At 33.4% G+C, this 24556-nt stretch overlaps 3 protein-coding genes across 3 annotated transcripts; all 3 read left to right on the forward strand.

Moving 5' to 3' along the window:
* The first annotated feature begins 2568 nt into the window (after window positions 1–2568).
* LOC123223055 (receptor-like protein 6) lies at window positions 2569–5084 on the forward strand. The gene is made up of 2 exons (XM_044646116.1): window positions 2569–4877; window positions 4955–5084. Exons 1-2 carry the CDS (start codon window positions 3110–3112, stop codon window positions 4969–4971), a joined length of 1785 nt encoding a protein of 594 aa, XP_044502051.1. The 5' UTR covers window positions 2569–3109; the 3' UTR covers window positions 4972–5084.
* LOC123223448 (putative receptor like protein 25) lies at window positions 4973–5587 on the forward strand. The gene has a single exon (XM_044646611.1). The coding sequence runs from the start codon at window positions 4973–4975 to the stop codon at window positions 5585–5587; it is 615 nt and encodes a 204-aa protein (XP_044502546.1).
* Window positions 5588–15247: 9660 nt separating this feature from the next.
* Window positions 15248–17707, forward strand: LOC123223449 (receptor-like protein 6). The gene has a single exon (XM_044646612.1). It carries the CDS (start codon window positions 15248–15250, stop codon window positions 17705–17707), a length of 2460 nt encoding a protein of 819 aa, XP_044502547.1.
* The last annotated feature ends 6849 nt before the right edge of the window (window positions 17708–24556 follow it).

Consider the following 24556-nt stretch of genomic DNA (forward strand, 5'->3'; position numbering starts at 1 on the left):
GTCTCCAACTATTTTCTTCACTCAAATTTTAGGTAAAATTTTTAATGAAGAAAAATCAACAGGAAGGAATAGTTTCATTCAACTATCGACAATTAGACATGAAGTACCTTTCTCACTAGTTTTATGGAAATTGGATGCCCTGTGTCTGGCAAAAAGCATCCAATTTCCATCTTGTTCAATGGCTTCATTGCTGAATCATCTTTGCCATATTGGCCAAGTCCACCATGAAGCTCAGACAAAATAACTGAATTTCAAGCATATCCTGCAAGACTTCAACTGCTGCATCAAAATCGTCGTTCTTACCAAAAGAATGTTTGCTTGGATGACAACCACTCTTGACCGTGCTTTTACACTGCTGAAAGGGGCATAAACCTTCATTGGTTTGTATAAAAAGTATTAGCAATGGGTTAATTTTTAGAGACCCTTGATGTTTTGGTAGAGATAATTAGACCCGTTGGTTTCAGAAATTAATCATTTTAATTACCTCCTCCCTCCCGTTTAAATCCCATTATACGCTTATCATATTCATGGCTTATGCAGACAAATATAATTTCCAGAAAGCAAAGTGAAAGTAAAGACTGCATTAAAATGAATCTAATATCATTAACCTTTAGCATGATAATGAAATTTAGTTTACATATGAAATTAGAACAAAAGATGATGAATTATGTCTCAATCTTTAATTTGACAAAAAATTTAGCCTTCTAATAGCTAGTGTATAATGATGACACAACATCCTTTTCGTCGTTTTTATAATGCATTTAACCAACATAGAGAGCAAAATCTTTCACCACATTCCTCTAAATGTTGGTTTAATAGAGATACTACATTGGATAATGATTCAAAGATGATATAATTACAAGATTGTTTAATTTACTAACTGGAAACCAATATAAAAAATGTAGACAAAATTTTCTAGGCTTGAGCAACTAGTCTGAGATTGTTCTTGGCATGTTGGTGTACTGATATTAAGGTGTAGTTCTGTCTGAAAAATCCTTGATCCTTCAAGACCTATACTGTTGCAATAGTCCCTTTTACGTTCTACCATCCAAGCTCATGTTCTTATTATATTCCTCAATCTCAACAAGTCCTAAATCTCAATAAGTCCTAAATAATATATAAAAAACATAAATTAATATAATGAATATAAAATCATATATAACAAGAAACCAAATGGCCAAATATATGGGATATGTGCTAACCTAATAAACCATATATTTAAAATATACTTTAACATAGCAAACAATATACTTAGAATATACTCTGGCAATTTAAAATAAAAAAATGGCTGTTAATTCTTTGTTGAAGATAGACAGACTGATTAGAATATGTGTTTTTATGGAATAATCGGTGTAGGTTGTTTATTTTATATAGCTGGAGCTCACTATATTGCTAGTGATGGTGTAAGAAAGTTTACGTTTGGTGGGAGAGTGCAGTGATAAATAGAAGAAATTGAAAAAAAAAAAGAAAAATAATATAAAATATAATTATAGTTTAGAATTTAAAATAGATAAAGAAAATTTTCTGAGTACCTTTTTGCAATTAAATTTGACTAACAATTAGATTAAAGATAAGAAAATATGGATGTTAAAGTTTGGAAAAAAAAATTTGTCGTTAAAGGCAAAGGGGAGAAATAGACATTGTTGTGCTTTTCATTATTTATTAAGGAGGACAAAAGTCCACAGCTCGTGTTTGTTACGTTTTGCCACTCACATTCAAGGGGAGCTTGACGTCTTTAGCTATATTATGAATGAAGCTAGCCAAATTCCCAGGAAATAAATGATGTGTTTTAACTCCAACCTTTCATTCATTCGGCACCATCTTTGTCTTCAAGCAGCATTTTCCAAAACCAAGCATGCATTTACCGTTCAATCCAAGTCATTCACATTTATTCAGGGACAAAATATTCACAGGGTTCTATATCAATGGACCTAGTATCCGCTCGCATCATGCTGCTGAATTGTCAAAGATGACTTGATTCATGCATGAAAATGAATAACTCAGCATCAAGGCCACCATCATGTGCATGTCCAGAAAGAAGGTGTGGTGGAATTCACTTGTTTAAACATATTTTATATTCAATTAGATTTAGACCCATCAACTCTTTAATATTTAATTAACCCTACTTTCCCAATACAAAATAGAAGGAAAGAAAAAAAATTAATGAAGTTAAAAAGAGACAAAAGAATATGGTAATAGATTAATTTATATTTTTATAGTATGGGGCTTATATATTGAATGAAGATTGAAGAGAAATTTGCAACTCTTCACTTGATGAACACATGGTAATTACCAAATGCTATGTTTTTAGCAGTCAATTATAAGTTTCTCTCAGCATAAATTGGCATTTAGTCAACTACTTTCACTAAGTGTTTTGCCCCTTCTTCTGAGCAAGTGGACACGAATCACACGTTTTCCAGGGTAAGATTGAGTTGAATAGTCATTTTGTGGGGCTCCATTGATTTTTTTAGTTTGAGGTGAGACTGATCCATTGCCATCTTAAGATGTCATTTACAATAATTGCAGGCTTCCTATAAATGCTTCTCAATTCTCCTACCATGCTTCCACACCAAAACACCATCTCCTTCCTTTTATCTAATTAGGTCATGGGGTTATCCTTAAGTATCTTCTCATTTTTATTGTTCCTGTTTCATCTTAATTCTCCTGTGCAGTCTCTTTGTCATGACAATGAGCTTTTTGCCTTGCTGCAATTCAAGGAAAGCCTTGTTATCAATGAGCATGCTTCTGTTAACCCTTCTGCTTATCCCAAGGTTGCATCGTGGAAGCTAGAAGAAGAAAATGGTGACTGCTGCTCATGGGATGGGGTCAAGTGCCATAAGGTTACTGGTGATGTGATTAGGCTAACCTTACTAGTAGTTGCCTATACGGTTCTATAGATTCTAACAGCAGTCTCTTTCGCCTTGTCAATCTTGAATGGCTTAGTCTTGTCGATAATGACTTCAATGGCTCAAAAATTCCTTCTGGAATCATAAATTTCTCTAAGCTATCATATCTGGACCTCTTTGATGCAAATTTTTCCGGTCAAATACCCTCAGAGATTCTAGAGCTCTCCAATTTGGAGAACCTTTTTCTTTCACATAACAACCATATGGAACTCCAAAAGCCAGGTCTAGAAAGCCTAGTCGAGAAGTTAACCAACTTGAAGACATTATATCTCAGTCAAGTCAACATTTCTTCCTCGATACCACATATCTTGGCGAATCTATCTTCGTTGATTGAATTATCCCTCCGAGAGTGTGAATTGCAAGGTGAATTTCCCGCAAAGATATTTCAATTACCCAATCTTCAAATGCTCAGTGTGCGGTACAATCCAAGTCTAATTGGATATTTACCCAAATTTGATGCAAGCAGTCCAGTTCAAGAACTGAGGCTTGGGGGCACGAGTTTCACTGGTGAGATTCCAAATTCAATAGGGAATCTTAAATCTTTATCTCACTTGGATATTCATGATTGCAATTTTTTAGGGACAATTCCATCTTCACTTGGTAATCTTGCCGAGATCACTTCTCTTTACTTGTCTCAAAATATGTTTTCAGGCAAGTTGCCTCCTATAGTGGGAAATCTTACTTCTTTAGAAGAACTCGATGTATCCAATAACAATTTCTCAGTGCAAAATTCTATTGCATTATCTTGGATCAGTAAGCATAGCAAATTGACATATTTAGGCATTTCACAAATCAATCTAGTGGGGGAAATTCCATCTTGGCTCATGAACTTAACCCAACTTAATTTTTTATGTATAGGTAGCAACCAATTAACTGGTCAGATCCCAGATTGGTTCATGAACCACAACCAATTATCAGAGATATTTCTAGAGTCTAATCAATTAACTGGTCATATCTCTTCTCATATTAGAAACTTGACCAAATTGATAGAACTGGGACTATCATCGAATCAATTGGAAGGTCCGATTCCAGCCTCCATCACTGAACTTGAGAATCTTGAATTCCTTGACCTTCGGCAAAATAATCTGAATGGCACTATAGATTTAAACATGTTTCTCTATAAACTCAAATCTTTAAAAGCATTAGCTCTCTCGTCAAATTCTTTGTCCTTGATTACCAAAACCAACATCCGCCTTGAAGTTCAACAACTGTGGCTTTTAGGATTGGCTTCATGCAACCTTTACGAGTTCCCGTATTTCCTACACAACCAAGGTCAGTTGGAGATTCTAGACCTTTCATCTAATAAGATAGCTGGCCAAATACCTAAATGGTTCTTAAACCAAAGTGTAGATAGTTTGCTCATCTTGAACCTTTCTTACAATCTTTTGACTGGCTTTCAGTATCACCCCGATTTTCTCCCATGGACTCGACTAAGCAGGTTAGACCTTAGGAATAATAAATTCCAAGGACCATTGAAGGTTCCATCCCTGTCCACCCGCTACTATCTGGCTTCACACAGTAACTTGATTGGTGAAATTCCACCTCTCATATGCAATTTGAGTAGGCTGCGAGTTCTTGATCTGTCTTATAACAACTTAAGTGGCAGGCTTCCACAATGTTTGGGCAATCTCAGCTATCGCCTTTTATTGTTGAATTTGCGAAGTAACAAGTTTTGTGGAAGTATTCCCTCAACATTTGTGAGTGGCATAAATCTGAAGTGGATTGATTTAAGCCATAATGAACTGCAAGGGAGAATTCCGAGATCATTAGCTAATTGTACAGGGCTGGAATTTCTTAATCTTGGAAATAACCAAATTTGTGATGTTTTCCCTTCTTGGTTAGGAACACTTCCAGAGTTAAAGGTTCTCATTTTACAAGCCAACGGGTTTTCGGGTGTAATAAGAGATCCTGAAACAAGTTTTGCCTTTCCAAAGTTGCGCATCATCGATCTCTCTAGTAATAGATTTACAGGTAATCTCCCATCAAAATACTTCCAATCTTGGAATGCCATGAAAGTTGAAAATGTAAGTGGGCTAACATATATGCAGGAAGAGATCGCCTTTGAAATGCAGACGGGTGTTGATGAGGAATTCGATCTGTTCTATTCTTTGTATGTTTACTCGGCAGAGATAAATACCAAAGGCATTGAGTTGGCATATGGGAAGATCTCAAATATGCTCACAGCCATTATTTTCTCAAGCAACCGATTTGAAGGAGAGATTCCAGAATCTATTGCTAACTTAAGGGGGCTTCATATTCTCGGTCTTTCAAATAATTCTCTCTCAGGTCCCATCCCTTCATCCATGGGCAAACTAGTGGCTCTAGAATCTTTGGACCTCTCTAACAACAGACTCTCAGGACAGATTCCTCCAGAACTAGCACAGATCACTTTCCTTGAATTCTTCAATGTTTCAAATAATCATCTCACTGGCCTCATACCACAAGGGAAACAATTTGACACGTTTGAGATTGGTTCGTTTAATGGGAACCCAGGATTATGCGGAAAGCCTCTATCAAAACAATGTGAATCTTTTCAACCTTCACAGAAACAAGATTCAGGCTCGCACCACTCTCTGTTTGAAATATATCTGGAAATAATTTTGATTGGGTATGCAAGTGGGCTAATTGTTGGAGTGGTCCTTGGAAATATCTTTGCTAAGAGAAGACGTGGAGGGTTGTAATCTTTGAGAGCAACTGGAATAAAGATGATGTAACCAGCTTTGTTTTCTTAATAAATGTAGCCAAAATGCCTTTTTTGCTACCCTTTTTATAAATTTTCTGCATTTTTTTATATGTTGAACAAGCGTAGAGATTATAGAAGAATAATTTATTAATGTACAACAATTACAATTGAACAAACCCACACTTACACAAAAAACTTACACCCCTCACTCACAAAATACAAACTCCAACTCACCCACTCGCTCACAGCTCTTAATTTCTCTACTGCACACTCACTTTGCTCCTTCTTAATTGCACACACTGCCTCTCAATTTTGCACACACGGCACTCTAATTTTTACACACACTCACAGCTCTCAAATTTTGCACACACAAAAGCGGGCATCAAGCCTATTTATAGTGGCTTGTTGTCGGTTAATTGACCGACTCAATGTTTCTTCATTATTCTAGAAAGGCGGCAGCAATCTTGCAATATTTGGATACTTGTTTTTCTCTAGAATGGCAGCAAGTTGCAAGGAAGATTCTGGAGACTTGGCTGCTTGAAGCTTCTTGAATGGCTGTTTGGATGCTTCATGATACTTGTGGAAAAAGTGAGAGAGGCTGTGCATGTTTTATTTAACAGAATATTGACCAAGGGCTTGATAGTTGTGAAGAAATGCAACTAGCTGGAATCACTGTTTAAATTAATCTATTCTTTGCGTTAACTACAAAAATATCCATTTAATTTAAGAATTTTTGAGTTGCCAAAGTCAATGGATATTCTTCGATCCTTATAAACAAACGGGCATCTATAACTGCAATTTCTTTTGTCTATTTCCATTTTACCTGGCCGGGTAATCATACCCAACCCCAGTATTTACTCATTTCTTAGGACTTTTCAATCATCAAATTATATTTTATAATAAAACTACATGCATCAATTTTTTAATATTTAATTTGAGAATCAAATAATATATGATGATATAGTTAGATGATTTCAAATTAAAAATAAATTAATATTTAATTAAATAATGACTCATTATTTAAATACTTATTTAAGTGTTCAAAACTAGATATATATATATAATATTATTCTATTTTTTTTATAGTCTCGGATCTCTAACTACACCAAATAAAACTACACCAAACTCACTTATTTGTACCTCTCCTATGTCAATATGGTTGGTGAGATTTCATGGTTCCTTAAATAGTTTACACATGAATAAATCAATTAACTGGGGTGTTCCCATTTAACCCACGAAGTTTAAGGCAATTAGTTGGACCTTTTATCAAATCATTTGCAAGGTTCAATTACTCAATAACTTTCATTATCTTTTACTTGATTGAAATAATTTGTTCGGCAGAGTGGAGCTGAAAACAATTATGCTAAAACTGAATAAATAATGCAGTCTTCATAATATATTAACAGATGCTACGTTAGGTAAAAAGTTTCAATATCTTTTACTTGATTGAAATAATGCAGTCTTCATTCCATTATCAAGAGTCAAAAACAAACATTCAAGATATATTAACAGCTGCTACGTTAGGTAAAATTTTTAATGAAGAAAAATCAACAGCAAGGAATGGGTTCATTCAACTATGGACAATCGGACATGAAGTACCTTTCTCACTAGTGTTAATGGAAATTGGATGCCCTTTGTCTGGCAAAGGGCATCCAATTTCCATCTTGTTCAATAGCTTCATAGCTATTGAACAAATTTGCCATATTTGGCAAAGTCCACCACGAAGCTCAGAGAAAATAACTGAATTTCAAGCATGTCCTGCAAGACTTCAACTGCTGCATCAAAATCGTCATTCTTACCAAAAGTATGTTTGCTTGGATGACAACCACTCTTGACCATGCTTTTACACAGCTGAAAGGGGCATAATCCTTCATTGGTTTGTACAAAAAGTATTAGCAATGGGTTAATTTTTAGAGACCCTTGATGTTTTAGTAGAGATAATTAGATCCGTTGGTTTCAGAAATTAATCACTTTTATTACCTCCTTCCTCCCGTTAAAATCCGATTACACGCTCATCATATCCATGGATTATGCAGACTAAAACTATTTCCAGAAAGCAAAGTGAAAGTAAAGATTGCATTAAAATGAATCCATTATCATTAACCTGTCAGCATGATAATAATGGAATTTAGTTTGGATAATGATTCAAATATGATATTAATTAAAAGATTGTTTATATAAATCTTTTAAATGAAGATTCTAACGCAAGAGAAATAGAAATATTTTTTAAAAATTAATTTATATAACTCCATTTTAATGTGAGATAACAATATTAACATGAATTGAACTATTTTTTTTTTTAGAATATATGAATTGAACTTTTTAAATTTGTCTAACAAATGTACTGAATTTATATTTTATTACAAAAATATTCTTAACTTTTAAATTTGCATTATGTTTATCCCACAACTTCTTTATTTTGTATTACATTATTTTTTAATTTTTTAAGCAGAATAATATTTATTAATGTTAAACATTAATTTCATTAATTTTGTAATTGTGTTTACTGCATTTAAATTCTTTTAATTGGAGTAGTATTTTATTGAAATATAAAAAAATATATTTTTTCATCATTATCAATGAGTTTCTTACTGAAAATAAGTAAAGAAGAAATTTCAAACTTTTAACTTAAAAATCCTTACTATAAAAAACAAAACAGAAAATTATTTTTGGTTGAGTAGATTGTTTTATTCTAGGTATGTTTAGTGAGTTTTGAGAAAATAAATATAGAGAAATAGTATAATTTGAGGTTTTTATGTATAAAATGCTCACCCTAATATTTTACTTGAAAAAATACTCATGTCATTATTATTTATTATCTTTTAAATTCAGATGTTAATTTTATATCTTTAATAAAAGATAATAAAAGTTTAATTATTTTAATAAAAAAATTACAAAATTCATTATTTTTATTAAAACAAATAATAATTTGATACCTCTAAATAATTTTATCTTGTTTTTATCATGTTTGAAGGACTATTTTTTATCCGATTTTTGTCTTAATGATATTTTCTCACCCCTTGAATTTAAAAAAGAAATACATTTTTTACAATCAATCAAATTCTATTAATAAATTTTGTTAAATTCATTATAAAAACACTTAATGACGAAAATACTCTTATTAATTGGTTTTTAAAATTTTAATATTGATGTTATATGTTATATGTTATATGTTTTTAAAAGTGTTAGCAAGAGCCCATCTCTCACAACTTCACCAATCTCCTCTTCGCCAAAAAACCCTGTCATTCTCTTCCTCTTCCATTCAATCTTCCAATCATTTCCAATAATTGCATAATCTTTTTATTTTCTTTCCCTTTCATTTGATCTCTCAGTCAATTTCCAACTATTAGATTAAAATTCTAATACCAATTTCCACTATATCGCAATGTGGTTGTGTGGCCTAATTGTGATAGCCAAGCTCGACAACCATGGAAGCTAGCGTCTAATAGTTTTGATTTGGGAGAGGAACATGGTAGCAAAGATGAGCTGTTGGTGAGGAGGGGGGTCAAGGTCACTCGACAACCATGGAAGCTAGTGACTAATAGTTTTGATGAATATGTTAAGGTGTAGGCTTTTTTTTTGTTTTTTGTTTTGGTCGGGTAAGTAAATATGTATAAAAAGAGAAACAACAAGCACCCCAAGAAAGAGATAAAGAACAACCTAAGCTCGTCCTTCAAAAAGGACAGCCAAAAAAACTAACAAACAACAAGCTTACACTTTACAGTATCACAAGGATCATCAATCTCCTCTTGGATTCCTATCAAGACGCCTATCGTGATAGGGTTCAGAAACAGAGACACGGTACATATGTTAACACTTTACATTTCCAAGGGTAAGCCCAGTGTAAGGAGAATTGCTAAACAAAAATCTTCTATACAAGTCAACACGTTCCCTATCCTATTGTAATACTTGAGAGAGTTGCTTAGCAACAAGGAAATGGGGAAAACATGTAGGCCATGCTTTAACTTCTGAACAGTGGGGATGGATAGCAGATTATGCATTTGAATGATGGTTGGAAGGACAAGGCTGCTTCCAGAAGAGGTGGACATTCGGACAACAGCAACCTAGAAAAACCTGTACAGCAGCAACCAAGGACAAAAACTGCAGACCTGGAAAAAGTGAATGCGGCATCTGAAGGTGTCTCTGCTGATCAAGAGGAAAAGACTAGTAATCTGAGTGGGAATGTGCAGCAGAGAGAGGCTCTGAATTTTCCAAGAACACACGAAGGGAGAAATGGTCCAAGTACTGGCAGATATAGAATCCAAAAACTGGTAGACTTGGCAGTTGACAAAATGCAGACTAATAGGGCTGTAGCTCGGCAGAGAGTAACTTGAGAACCGAGTTCAGGAATGCAGCTCAGGAGCAGAGTGGACAGAGGAGAGCAGGGCAGAAGAAGGAGGCAGCTTGCAGCAGAAACAACCTTGAATATAAGTTCTGGAAAAGTTCCTCTGGCAAGAAGGCAGCATGATAGGGGATATTCCAACAGAAGACTGGAACCAAAAGTGATTGGAAAGAGGCACGACTTAAAACAAAGCAGAGGAGAAGGCATCTGCTGAGTGAAAACCAGAGTAGCTCAGGCCCATAAATCTGCAGAAGACAAACTTGGCCAGCTGCGGAAATCCAGAAACCTGCAGACTCGGAGAAAAAACTGCAGAGGAAGAGGAAAGTCCCTGCAACATGACCCTTAGGTCTGCTACATAAGGGCAGTAACTTAGTATTGGACTCAAGCACCAGAACCTGCAAAACAACAAGACAGTTAGTTGAAAAAATTTTCCTCCAGCTCAACTTTGATTCAGCTTTGCAACAGTTGCTAATTTCCCTAGTCTTAGGCCCAGCATACTGGATCCAGCTCCCACCATCATGCATCTGCCTTAAAGATATTTTTATGAAGGCTCCAATTCTTGGCAACGATGGCATTAGACAAATCTGTCCCTTCGTCTCTTATCAACCTCCTAACATTGTCTACAACCCTTTCTTTCGGAAGCATGTTGTTGGAGAAACATCTACTATTTCTTTCCCTCCATATTGCATACACACAGGCTCCAATACTCATCTTCAAGAGGACTTGACCAAGATCTCCACCTTTCCAATCCTGGTTATGATCTCAATATAGTCCCGCCATCTAAGAGGCATGTAGCTTTTGAGGTTGATCTGAAGGATTTTCCTCCGAATATAAAGGCTATATTCACATCGAAGGAAAAGGTGATCAATACTTTCGTCATGATTATGACATAGCACACACATAGCATCATTAAGTAATGTAGTCATGAGCTTGTCTTTAGTGTTAACCATAAAATGATGCAAATATCTTTTACCCATCCCATTGCAAGAGGTCATCTCTCAACTTCACCAATCTCATCCTCACAAAAAAAACCCATCATTTTCTTTCTCATATTCAATCTCTCAATCAATTCCCATAATTGCTGGATCCTATTATTTTCTTTCTCTTCCATTGGATCTCTCCATCAATTTCCAACTGTTAAATTGAAATTCTAAAACCAATTCCACCAGATCGCAGCTTGGCTGTGTGGCCTAATTGTGATAGCCAAGCTTGACAACCATGCATGCCAGTGGCAACTGATATTTTCGATAAATATATCGGGAGAGGAAGCGTGGTGGAGACGTGTGATGATGACCAACTGGCGAGGACCAGTGTTAAGGTCACTAAAATTTACTAACTTGAAACCAAAATAAAAGATGTAGACAAAATTTTCTTGGCTTGAGCAATAGTCTGACATTGTTTTTGGCATGTTAGTGTATTGATATTAAGGTGTAGTTCCATCTGCAGAATCCTTGATCCTTCAAGACCTTTACCGTTGCAATACTCCCTTCAACGTTCTACCATCCAAGCTCTTGTTGTTAAACTCATTTCTAAATCTATATTTCTTCAAATAACAAAATGGATGTTAATTATTAATTAGAATGTATGTTTTAAAGGAATAATTTTTGAAGGTTGCGTGTTTATTTTATATAGTTGCAGCTCAATACATTGTTAGTGATGGCGTACGAGAGTTTGTGTTTAGCGGTGAAGACGAGGGGGAAGTGCAGTGATAAGAAGAAAAATTAAAAAAATGAAAACACAAATATAAAATTATAATTATAATTAAGATTTAAAATTAGATAAAGAAAATTTGTTAATGTCTTTTAACAGTTTATATTGACTAAAAAATTATATGAAAGATATGAAATCATCCATTTTAAAGTTCACTGTCCAATGTTTGCTACGTCTTGCCATTCACATTCAAGGGGAGCTTGACGTCTTGAGCTATATTATGAATGAAGACAGACAGATTGCCGGGAAAAAGATGATGTGTTTGACTCCAACCTTATTCATTCTGCTCAATCTTTGTCATCGTGTAGCATTTACCAAAACTATCATGCACATACCAGGAAAAAGATGAATCCACAGACTGTCTAAATGGCATCATGCTGAATAGACAGAGATGACTTGAGTCATGTATGAAAATGAATAACTCAACATCAAAGCCAGCATTATGCACATACCAAAAACAAGATACGGTGTAATTCACTTGTTTTAACGTATCTTACACTGAATTAAATTTAAAACCATCAACTCTTTCATATTTAATCTTCCTATATTTTCTTTTAGGTCCTCATTAAGAAGGGGAAAAAATTTATAAAAAATATAGACAAAAAGGAGATATGTTCTTGAACTTGTGGGAAAAAAATTAAATGAAAAATGAAAATCACCATAATGCAACTAGTTTTTCTGGAAGCGCATTTATATTTTCGATATTGTTTAATGTCTTGACACTTTGGTCCTTCTAATGAAGGAACCTTACATATAATGTCAAACATGATTATGTATAATGTTGCAAGGACTTTGCAAGGTCGGTGGGTTATTTTTCACTGCTAAGAGGAAATTTGGTTTGCAATTAATTATTAACCAAGAGAAGTAAAAAACTGATAAAAGAAACAAAAATTCAGACACTTTCTTGGTGTAAAACTGTTAAAATTTTGGTCGGTGGGTCAATCCGTTTCATTTCAAAGTCAACTACTCAAAAACTGCACAAAGATTCTCTGAATTACTTTATCTTATATCATCACAAATTAGTTGCCCAAGAAAAGAAACCAAAATAGAAAAATTCAGAGAAATTCTTGAGGTTAATATTTTGCAACATTCAAAATCCAAACCCATTGAGATTCAACGATCTAAGTTAGACACGTTAATGGGTTGGGCTAGCTCTGGCACGACTTATCGGGTTCATGGGTCAGATCGGCCCTAGACCCTCACAATAATGTGTCTTCGGTCTAATCTGACTCATGAATTTTTTAAGGCACAAGGCTTGGCCCTATATATAAGGTCGAGCCAATCCATGAGTTTTAATTGAAAGGACCCATTTAAATAATTTTTAAAAAATTTTAAACACAAATTATTTTTTAATTATTAAAGTTGAAGACAGTACCTCAAATATTTTATTTATAATCTCTCACTTATAAAGGAGGAATATCATGTTTACATGATCAAAAATACTATAAGTTTATGATATAGTACAAATAAATTAATTAGTATACTATATAATTACAAACAAAAATAAAAAATATATATATCATATCATTTATTTACTTGTCTTCAACATCCAAATTTTCGAATTTATTTAACATTGAATCCATTTGTAATATTTTATAATGATAAAATTGAATTAAAATGAAATTATAAACACAAAGAATTATTATTTACAAATTCAGACAGTTTTCGAAAAAGAATTGATGAGAGAAAATGAGAATGAGAATATAATGAAAGAATTAAGATTGAGAGATTTGTAAATAAAATTAGAAATTAAAAAAATTTGGATTGATTTATATAGAAAAAATAAAAAATTTAAAAAAAAAAAACCTTCTACTTTGTGGCAGAAACAATGAAGTAAAAGTCTTCATTTTTGTCTCTTTTTTTTTTTATAATTTGTAAATAGTATTTGACTGGGCCAGCCCATACATCTAATATTAAAACTGACAGCCCAATCCGGTATGCTACAGTCTAGACCAGGCTTCATATTCATGTTTTGGGTTGAGTTTTTATTTGGCCCGACCTAATTGATTTGTCTCTAAGTAAAACATAACATCCTGTAGGAAGTAAATCAATTAATAGTCCAAGATGCCCAGCGCAAGCCGTGATCATGTTACAATTAATAGTTGAACTCAACCCATTCTTAATAATAATGATAATGCTTTTTATCTCAATAATGCTTCAATTGCCATTGTTTCCTGTCTTCTTGATTTCAGTTCTTTTCTTGCCTATTGTAAGAAACTTGCATCAATTGTCTAGAGGTTTACCACACCAAGCTTTGACAAGATTATGCAACAAATACGGTCCTGTAATAAAGCTACAACCTGTTGTAGTGTTAATTTCTCCGTCTGAAACTGCCAAAGAGGTGTTAAAGACCAAAGAAATCAGTTTCACACAGGGGCCTCAAGTATATGCTGTGAAAGTCACGTCATACCATCATTCAAGTATTGTCTTCTGACCCTACAACGACTATCGGAGAGAAATGTGGAAGATATTTCAAGCATTGTCTTCTCTCCCTATAATGATTATTGGAGAAAATGAGGAAGATATCTGTTATGGAGCTCTTAAGCCCTAAGCGTGTCCAGTCAAGAATAACGTGTAAGTGAATCAACAATAAATTTATATATATAAATAAATTTTACTAATTTATTCTTACAAACTGAGATGATAACATGTAATTAAATGATATAATTTACTTTTTTATCTCTTTAAAATTGTTATATCAAATTGTATGAATTAGTTAATAATATTTGTTTTTATATATAATTTACTTTTTGGTCAATTGTGGTTTTACCCTATCTTCGGGACAAGTGAACACAAAACACGTTTTTGGAGTAAGATTCCAATTGGATGATCATGACGTGGGGCTTTATTAATTTTTTGCCCCATCTTTTGGACAAGTGGACACAAAACACGTTTTCATGGTAAGATTCTAATTAAATGACCATAAGACGGGGCTCCATTGAGTCTTTCAATAAAATTGCATCAGCAATGTAGCATGATGGGCTCCATTACTATTTTATGATGTCATTTACAATAATTGCAGGCTCCCTATAAATGCATCTTAATTCTCATTCCATGCATCCACACCAAAACACCATCTCCTACCTTTTAACTAATCAAGCTATGGGGTTCCCCTTACGCATCTTCTCATTTTGGTTGTTATTGTTTCATCTTAGTTCCCCTGCACAATCTCTTTGCCGTGACAATGAGCGTTTTGCCTTGTTGCAGTTCAAGGAAAGTCTTGTTATCAGTGAGCATGCTTCTTATGACCCTTTTGCTTATCCCAAGTTTGCATCCTGGAAGCTAGAAGAAGAAAATGGTGATTGTTGCTCATGGGATGGGATCAAGTGCCATAAGGTTACTGGTGATGTGATCGGGCTTAACCTCACTAGTAGTTACCTCTATGGTTCCATAAACTCAGGCAGCAATCTCTTCAGCCTTGTCAATCTTGAATAGCTTAGCCTTGCTGATAACGACTTCAATGGCTCAAAAATTCCTTCTAGTATCGTCAACTTGTCTAGGTTATCATATTTGGACCTTTCTTTTGCTAATTTTTTCGGTCAAATACCCTTGGAGATTTTAGAGCTCTCCAAGTTGGAAAACCTTTTTTTATCGGAAAATAACCAAATGGAACTCCAAAAGCCAGGTCTAGAAAACCTAATCGAGAAGTTAACCAACCTGAAGATGTTGCATCTCAATCAAGTCAACATTTCTTCATCAATACCACATATCTTCATGAATCTATCTTCCTTGACTGAATTATCCCTAGAAGAGTGCGAATTGCAAGGTGAATTTCCTGCAAAGATATTTCAGTTACCCAATCTTCAGATGCTCAATGTGCAGCACAACCTAGATCTAATCGGAAATTTTCCAGAATTTCATGAAAGCAATCCACTTCAAGAACTGAGACTCGGGGGCACGAGCTTCACTGGTGAGATTCCAAATTCAATAGGGAATCTTAGATCTTTATCTCACATGGATATTCATAATTGCAAATTTACAGGAACGATTCCCTCTTCACTTGGTAATCTTACCAAGATCACTTCTCTTTACTTGTCTCAAAATAAATTTTCAGGTGATTTGTCTACTTTATTGGGAAATCTTTCTTCTTTAGAAAAACTTGGCATATCCAGTTATGATTTTTCAATGCAGAATTCTCTTTCATTGTCTTGGATCAGTAGGCATAGCAGATTGACTTATTTAAGCATTTCAGAAATCAACCTAGTGGGTGAGATTCCATCTTGGCTCATGAACCTAACCCAACTTCAGTTTTTAAATATGGGTAACAACCAATTAACTGGTCCAATCCCATATTGGCTCATGAACCACAACCAATTATCGAGTCTATTTCTGCAGTCTAATCAATTAACTGGTCATATTCCTTCTCAAATTAGAAATTTGACCAAATTGATGCAACTTGGATTATCATCGAATCAATTTAAAGGTTCGATTCCTGCCTCCATCCTTGAACTCAAGAATCTCGAATACCTTGATCTTCAGGGGAATAATTTAAGTGGTGTCGTGGATTTACACTTGTTTCTCTATGAACTTAAATTTTTGAAAGTATTAATTCTCTCGTCAAATTCTTTATCCCTGATTACCAAAACCAACATCCAACCTGAAGTTCAGCATCTGGGGTTTATAGGATTGGCTTCATGCAACCTTAACGAATTTCCAAATTTCCTACACAACCTAGAGAAATTGGAGGTTCTAGACCTTTCATTTAACAAGATAGCTGGCCAAATACCCAAATGGTTCTTAAACCATAGTGTAGATAGTTTGCTACACTTGAACCTTTCCTACAATCTTTTGACTGGCTTTCAGTATCATCCCGATTTTCTCCTATGGACTCGTCTAAGGACTTTAGACCTTAGGAGTAATAAATTCCGAGGACCATTGCCAGTTCCACCACTGTCCACCCATTTCTATCTGGTTTCACATAATAACCTGATTGGCGAAATTCCACCTCTCATATGCAATTTGAGTCAACTGGAAATTTTTGATTTGTCTTACAATAACCTCAGTGGCAGGCTTCCACAATGTTTGGGCAATCTCAGCTATACCCTTTTAATGTTGAATTTGCAAAATAACAAGTTCTGTGGAAGTATTCCTTCAACATTTGTGAGTGGCACAAATCTGATGTGGATTGATTTAAGCCATAATGAATTGCAAGGGAGAATTCCGAGATCATTGGCTAATTGTAGAATGCTGGAATTTCTTGATCTTGGAAATAACCAGATTAGTGATGTTTTCCCCTCTTGGTTGGGAACACTTCCAGAGTTACAGGTTCTCATTTTGCATACCAATGGGTTTTGGGGTGTAATAAAAGATCCTAAAACAAATTCTGCCTTTCCAAAATTGCGCGTCATCGATCTTTCTGGTAATAGATTTACAGGTAATCTGCCATGGAAATACTTTCAATCTTGGAATGCCATGAAAGTTGAAACTGCAAGTGGGCTAACATATATGCAGGAACTAATGGTCGTTGACATTTTATCGGGTGTTGATGAGAGAGTTTATCTATTCCAATCTCTGTACCTTTGCTCGGTAGAGATAAATACCAAAGGCATTGAGTTGATATATGGGAAGATCTCAAATTTGCTCACAGCCATTATTTTCTCAAACAACCGATTTGAAGAAGAGATTCCAGAATCTGTTGCTGACTTAAGGGGGCTTCATTTTCTCCGTCTTTCAAATAATTCTCTCTCAGGTCCCATCCCCCCATCCATGGGCAAACTTGTGGCTCTAGAATCTCTAGACCTCTCTAATAACAGACTCTCGGGACAGATTCCTCCAGAACTAGCACAGATCACTTTCCTTGCATTCTTCAATGTTTCAAATAATCATCTCACCGGCCCCATACCACAAGGGAAACAATTTGCCACGTTTGAGAATGATTCGTATAATGGGAACCCAGGATTATGCCGAAAGCCTTTATCAAAACAATGTGAATCTTTTCAACCTTCACAGAAACAAGATTCAGACTCGCATCAGTCTCTGTTTGAAATATATCTGGAAATAATTTTGATTGGGTATGCGAGTGGGCTAATTGTTGGAGCGGTCCTTGGAAATACCTTTGCTAAATGAAGACATGAAAGGATGTAATCTTTGAGTGGAAATAGAATAAAGATAATGTAATCAGCTTTGTTTTCTTAATAAATGTAGCCAAGATGCTTTCTTTTTCCTTCCCTTTTTATGTGTTTTCTTTATATTTTATGTGTTGAACATTGACCAAGGGGTTGATCGTTATGATGAAATGCAACTAGCTAGTATCACTGTTTAAATTGATCTATTATTTGTGTTAACAGCAAAAATGTCCCGTTGATTTAAGAATTTTAAGGGAGTTGCCAAAGTCAATGGATGTTCTTCGATCCTGATAAACAAGCGGGCACCTATAACTGCAATTTCTTTTGTCTATTTCCATTTTCGCTGGCCTGGGTAATCATGCCCCGCTCCAGTTTTTACTCATTTCATTCTCTATAACTTTTCAATCCACAAAAAAAAAAAAAAAAAAAATTTATTTTTATGACAAAATAATATGTAATTACTTTTAAATATTTAATTAGGTAATTAAATAAGATATTATCATATAATTAAATGATTTTAAATTAAAAATAGAATAATATTCAATTAAATATAAACATGTTATATGAAATTTTTGATGCTTATTTAAGTGTTCAAAACCAGACACAATAACATTATACTATTTTTTACTGTCTCCTATCTCTTAGTACACCAAACTCACTTTTTCGGTCATGTTCCAAGCCAATAACTCAATATGGTTGTTGAGATTTTGCCCATCTCTAAATAACCTAACAAAGCTCACCGATTTACACATAAATAAATTAAGAGCAATGTTATGTATATATATTTTTTATGAATAATTTACGTATATAAATAATGTGTTATCATATAATTGAGTATTATTTTATTTTTAATTCAAAATTATCAATTACATGTTAACATATAATTTGTATATTTAAATTGTATATAAAAAACATATACGAATAATTTTATTGGTAAATTAATTAAGTGGTGTAATCCCACTTTAACGCACGAAGTTTAATCTTTTATCAACACACCAAGCACTGCACCTAGATTTATTGGATTTGTTGCTAAAAGATCAATATTAAACCCGAAACTCCCGGTGAATCTCCAGTGAAACGAGGAAACAAAAGAATTGGTTCCATTTTGATCCATAATTCATCAGTTAACAGAGTGGGCAGCAATGTAAATCAAAGTGTTAATGACTCCATCTGAGTTAACAGAGTTTTCAATGTATATCTATTGTGTTTTACTTTTACATTAGCAGTTACAGTGTTGGAAAAAAGGCAGATGAATGCACAAAAATCTCCATGTCAGAGTTTGTCAAACAGCTGTGAGGTCTAGCTATATATGATTCAATCAAGTTGAATTGGAAGTGTCCTTATTCTAAAAGGAACCCATTAAAGAACGAATTTCCAACAAAATTTTAATCCCTTGAAGGAACAAGGCCACAGGGAAAACGTACAATTTTTCGCATCAGTTGACAATGTGGATATTGATTTGATTGAGTTTTTAGATAATTTTGAACACCTTATTTGATGGTGATTCAGTTGAAGAAAAGGGAAATTCAGTGATAAGAAGAAGAAATAAAAAATTAAAAATAATAAAAAACAAAAATAATATACAAATTATATAATTATAATTAAGAATTAAAATTAGATTTAAAAAAAGGAATATCTTTTTTGACTAAAAAATTAGATGAAAGATAAGGAAAAATCGATTTTAAAGTTTGAAAAAAAAATTGTGGTAAAGGCAAAGGGGAGACATAAACAACGTTGTGCTTTTCATTATTTAGTAAGGAGGACAAAAGTCCACTGCTCGTGTTTGCTACGTTTTGCCACTCACAATCAAGAGCGAAAGAAGATAAATAACGTTTAACAGCAATGAATGAAAAGGGAAGACATCAAGGCCACCATCATGGACATACCAGAAAGGAGGTGAAGTGCAATTCATTTGTTTTGACGTGTCTTACACTTAATAACGCTTAGAATTTTCAACTCTTTGATAGTTAACTTTCTTACATTTTCTTTTTGGTTATCATTACTAAGGGAAAAAAATTAACAACTATAAATGTGTGTTTGGTTTAAATAATCTTTTATATATTATTAAGTATAAATAATTATTAAGTTTGATTAAATATAATAAAAGAATATTAAAATATTTTTTCATTTAAATATTTTTAAGTATAATTATTATAATTTTTTTATGTTATTTATTATATTAACTGAAAATAAATGTATTTTTATTTTAAAAATTAATAAATAAGGACAAAATAATAAAAAAATCTAAATGAAAAAAATAGATTATCAAAACTTAGTAATCTATCTTTATCATCTATGGGCCTATTATCCGTTGGCATCATGCTGAATAGTAAGAGATGACTTGACTCATGCATGAAATTGAGATTTGTAATAACTCAATATCAGGGCCACCATCATGCACATACCAAAAAGAATGTATGGTCCAATTCACTTATTTCATCGTATCTTACACTCAATAAAACTTAGAATTTTCAACTATTTGATATTTAACCTTTCTAACTTTTCTTTTAGGTTATCATTAATGAGGGAAAAATATTAACTATAAATGCGTTTTTGATTTAGATAATTTTTTATATATTGTTTAGTATCAATAGTTATTATAGTTGATTGGATATAATAAAATAATACCAAAATATTTTTTCCTTTAAATATCTTTAGCTATAATTATTATAAATTTTTTTATATTATTTATTATATTAACTAAAAATAAAGATTTTTTATTTTAAAAAATTAATAAAAAAAGATAAAAAGATAAAAAAGATCTAAGTAAAAAATGATAGATTATCAAGACTTACTAATCTATCTTTATCATCAACTAAACATCACCTAAGCGGAAATGTTTAGACACTTTCCTTTTTTTTTTTTCGTTTAAGGAATTAGAGAAGAGGAGATTTTCCACAACTAAAAGCCAAAAATTTGTTTGTTTCCATTAAATTTAACGGAAAAAGCTAGAAAAACATAAACGCTCACTAACAAATATTCAAAAGAAAATATTTTAAAAAATATTAAAATATTATTAAAAGAATTTTAAAAAAAAACACACACACACACAGTGGGGGCCAGTGGCTCAGCCAGCCGTCGGTAACTGCCATCTTTCCTTTTTTTTTTTTTTGGTTTATTTATAATAATTATTATTATTTTAATCCTGAATTTTTTAATTTACGGAAACTAATTTAAGTTGTCATTTTTAATGGTGGATACAGAAATAATCTTCATCAACTCTAGGATTATACCATTGCGTTGTAGCTATCTATCTATCTAAATTAAATAATGAAATGTCTTCATTGTGAAGCTTTTAACGAAACCATAAATTAAATCAATTAAATTGTGCAATATTAAGACTCAAACCTTCGAAAAATCAAGCTTTATAAAATGGTAGTTCTATGATACATTTTGTTTTAGATGAAAGTTGGTTTGATTGGCTTAGAATTTTTATGTGTTCGGAACAAAGGGAACAAATTTTCTTGGAGCTGTTGTCTAATATTTAAGATCATTTGTTGTAAATGTAAGAGAATTTTATGGGTATTTGGGTTTCTTGTTGATTTTGATGGAATTGGTTATTATATTGTTCAATTATACGTGAATGATATTATAATTGAAGATGGTTGAAATGGAATCACAATTTGGGAGAGATTTTTGCATGTTAACTAGTGAAGTTTGGGGTTAAATTTAATTTTCACCATCAGTCTCAGAGAAAAAAAATCTTATAACTGACAATTGACATAATTTCTAGGGCTGATTCTGGCTAAAATTCACAGACCAAGGAGGAAACAGTAATTATCGGAAAAGGCATTGACGCTATTTCTTCACTCAAATTTTAGATAAAATTTTTAATGAAGAAAAATCAACAGCAAGGAATGGGTTCATTCAACTATGTACAATTGGACATAGTGTTATTGAAACTTGCTTTAAAACCTTCTGGCAAAAGGCATCCCATTTCCATCTTGTTCATTAGCTTCATTGCAAAATCAACATCTTTGCCATATTGGCAAAGTCCACTATGAAGCTCAGACAAAATAACTGAATTTCAAGCATATCCTGCAAGACTTCAACTGCTGCATCAAAATCGTCGTTCTTACCAAAAGTATGTTTGCTTGGATGACAACCACTCTTGACCATACTTTTACACTGCTGAAAGGGGCATAATCCTTCATTGGTTTGTGTAAAAAGTATTAGCAATGGGTTAATTTTTAGAGACCCTTGATGTTTTAGTAGAGGTGATTAGACCCGTTGGTTTCAGAAATTAATCATTTTAATTACCTCCTTCCTCCCGTTTAAATCCCATTATACGCTTATCATATTCATGGCTTATGCAGACAAATATAATTTCCAGAAAGCAAAGTGAAAGTAAAGACTGCATTAAAATGAATCCATTATCATTAACCTTTCAGCATGATAATAATGGAATTTAGTTTGGATATGAAATTATAACAGAATATGATAAATTATGTCTCAGTCTTTAATCTGACATAAAATTTAGCCTACCTATTAATAGCTAGTGTAAAATGATGACACAACACCCTTTTTGTCATTTTTATAATAGATTTAACCAAAGTAGAGAACAAAATCTTGCACCACATTCCTCTAAATGTTGGTTTAATAGAGATATTACATTGGATAATGATTCAAATATGATATTAGTTAGAAGATTGTTTAATTTACTAACTTGAAACCAAAATAAAAGATGTAGACAAAATTTTCTTGGCTTGAGGAACTAGTCTGAGATTGTTCTTGGCATGTTGGGGTACTGATATTAAGGTGTAGTTCTGCCTGGAAAATCCTTGATCCTTGAAGACCTTTACTGTTGCAATACTCCCTTCTACATTCTACCACCCAAGCTCTTGTTGTTATACTATTTCTAAATCTCAACAAGTCCTAAATCTCAATAAGTCCTAAATAATATATAAAGAAACATAAATTAATATAATGAATATAAAATCATATAAAGCAAGAAACCAAATGCCCAAATATATGGGATATGCGCTAACATAATAAACCATTTATTTAAAATATATTTTAACATAGCAAACAATATACTTAGAATATACTCTGGCAACTTATAATAACAAAATGGATGTTAATTCGTTGTTGAAGATAGACAGACTGATTAGAATTTTTCTTTTGTATGGAACAATCTGTGTAGGGTGTTTATTATTTTATATAGGTGGAGCTCAGTAGATTGCTAGTGATGGTGTAAGAAAGTTTGTGCGTGGTGGGAAAAACGAGGGGGAAGTGCAGTGATAAGTAGAAGAAATTAAAAAAAATGAAAAAAAATGAAAAATATAATTATAATTAAGATTTTAAAATTGGTAAAGAAAATTTTCTGGATATCTTTTTGCCATTAAATTTGACGAACAATTAGATCAAAGATAAGAAAATATGGATATTAAAGTTTGGAAAAAAGAAAAATTTGTCGTTAAACGCAAAGGGGAGAAATAGACATTGTTGTGCTTTTCATTATTTATTAAGCAGGACAAAAGTCCACTGCTCGTGTTTGTTACGTTTTGCCACTCAAATTCAAGGGGAGCTTGACGTCTTTAGCTATATTATGAATGAAGCTAGCCAAATTCCCAGGAAATAGATGATGTGTTCAACTCCAACCTTTCATTCATTCAGCTCCATCTTTGTCTTCGAGCAGCATTTTCCACAACCAAGAGTGCATTTACCGTCAATCCAAGTCATTCACTTATATTCAGGGACAGAAAATTCACAGCGTTCTATTTCAATGGACCTAGTATCTGCTGGCATCATGCTGCTGAATAGTCAGAGACAAATTGAGTCATGCATGAAAATGAATAACTCAACATTAAGGCTACCATCATGCGCATACCCAAAAAAGAAGGTGTGGTGCAATTTATTTGTTTCAACGTATCTTATACTCAATTAGATTTAGACCCATCAACTTATATTTTATCATACGAGGCTTATATATTGACTGAAGATTGAAGAGAAATTTGCAAGTCTTCACTTGATGAACACAGGTAATTATCAAATGCTATGTTTTTAGCATCCAATTATAAATTTCTCTATGCGTAAATTGTCATTTAGTCAACTGCTTTCACAAGTGTTTTGCCCCGTCTTCTGAGCAAGTGAACATGAATCACACGTTTTCCTGGTAAGATTCCGGTTGAATAGTCATGAGGTGGGGCTCAATTGATTTTTTGAGGTGAGGCTGATCCGTTGCCATCTTATGATGTCATTTACGATAATTGCAGGCTTCCTATAAATGCATCTCAATTCTCCTGCCATGCTTCCACACCAAAACACTATCTCCTTCCTTTGTCTCATTAAGTTATGGGGTTATCCTTACGCATCTTCTCATTTTGGTTGTTGTTGTTTCATCTTAATTCCCTTGCGCAATCTCTTTGCCATGATAATGAGCGTTTTGCCTTGTTGCAGTTCAAGGAAAGCTTTGTTATCAATAAGCAAGCTTCTGTTGACCCTTCTGTTTATCCCAAGGTAAACTCATGGAAGCTAGAAGAAAAAAATGGTGACTGCTGCTCATGGGATGGGGTCAAGTGCCATAATGTTACTGACGGTGTGATTGGGCTTAACCTCACTAGTAGTTACCTTTATGGTTCTATAAACTCTAGCAACAGCCTTTTTCGTCTTGTCAATCTTGAATGGCTTAGCTTTGCTGATAATGACTTCAATGGCTCAAAAATTCCTTCTGGAATCATCAACTTCTCCAAGCTATCACATCTAGACCTCACTGCAGCTAACTTTTCCGGTCAAATACCCTTAGAGATTCTAGAGCTCTCCAAGTTGGAGGATCTATTTCTAGGGCAAAATAACCTTATGGAACTCCAAAAGCCAAGTCTAAAAAGCCTAGTCGATAAGTTAACCAATC

This window comes from Mangifera indica, chromosome 8 (assembly GCF_011075055.1).
Source record: "Mangifera indica cultivar Alphonso chromosome 8, CATAS_Mindica_2.1, whole genome shotgun sequence".
NCBI lineage: Eukaryota > Viridiplantae > Streptophyta > Magnoliopsida > Sapindales > Anacardiaceae > Mangifera > Mangifera indica.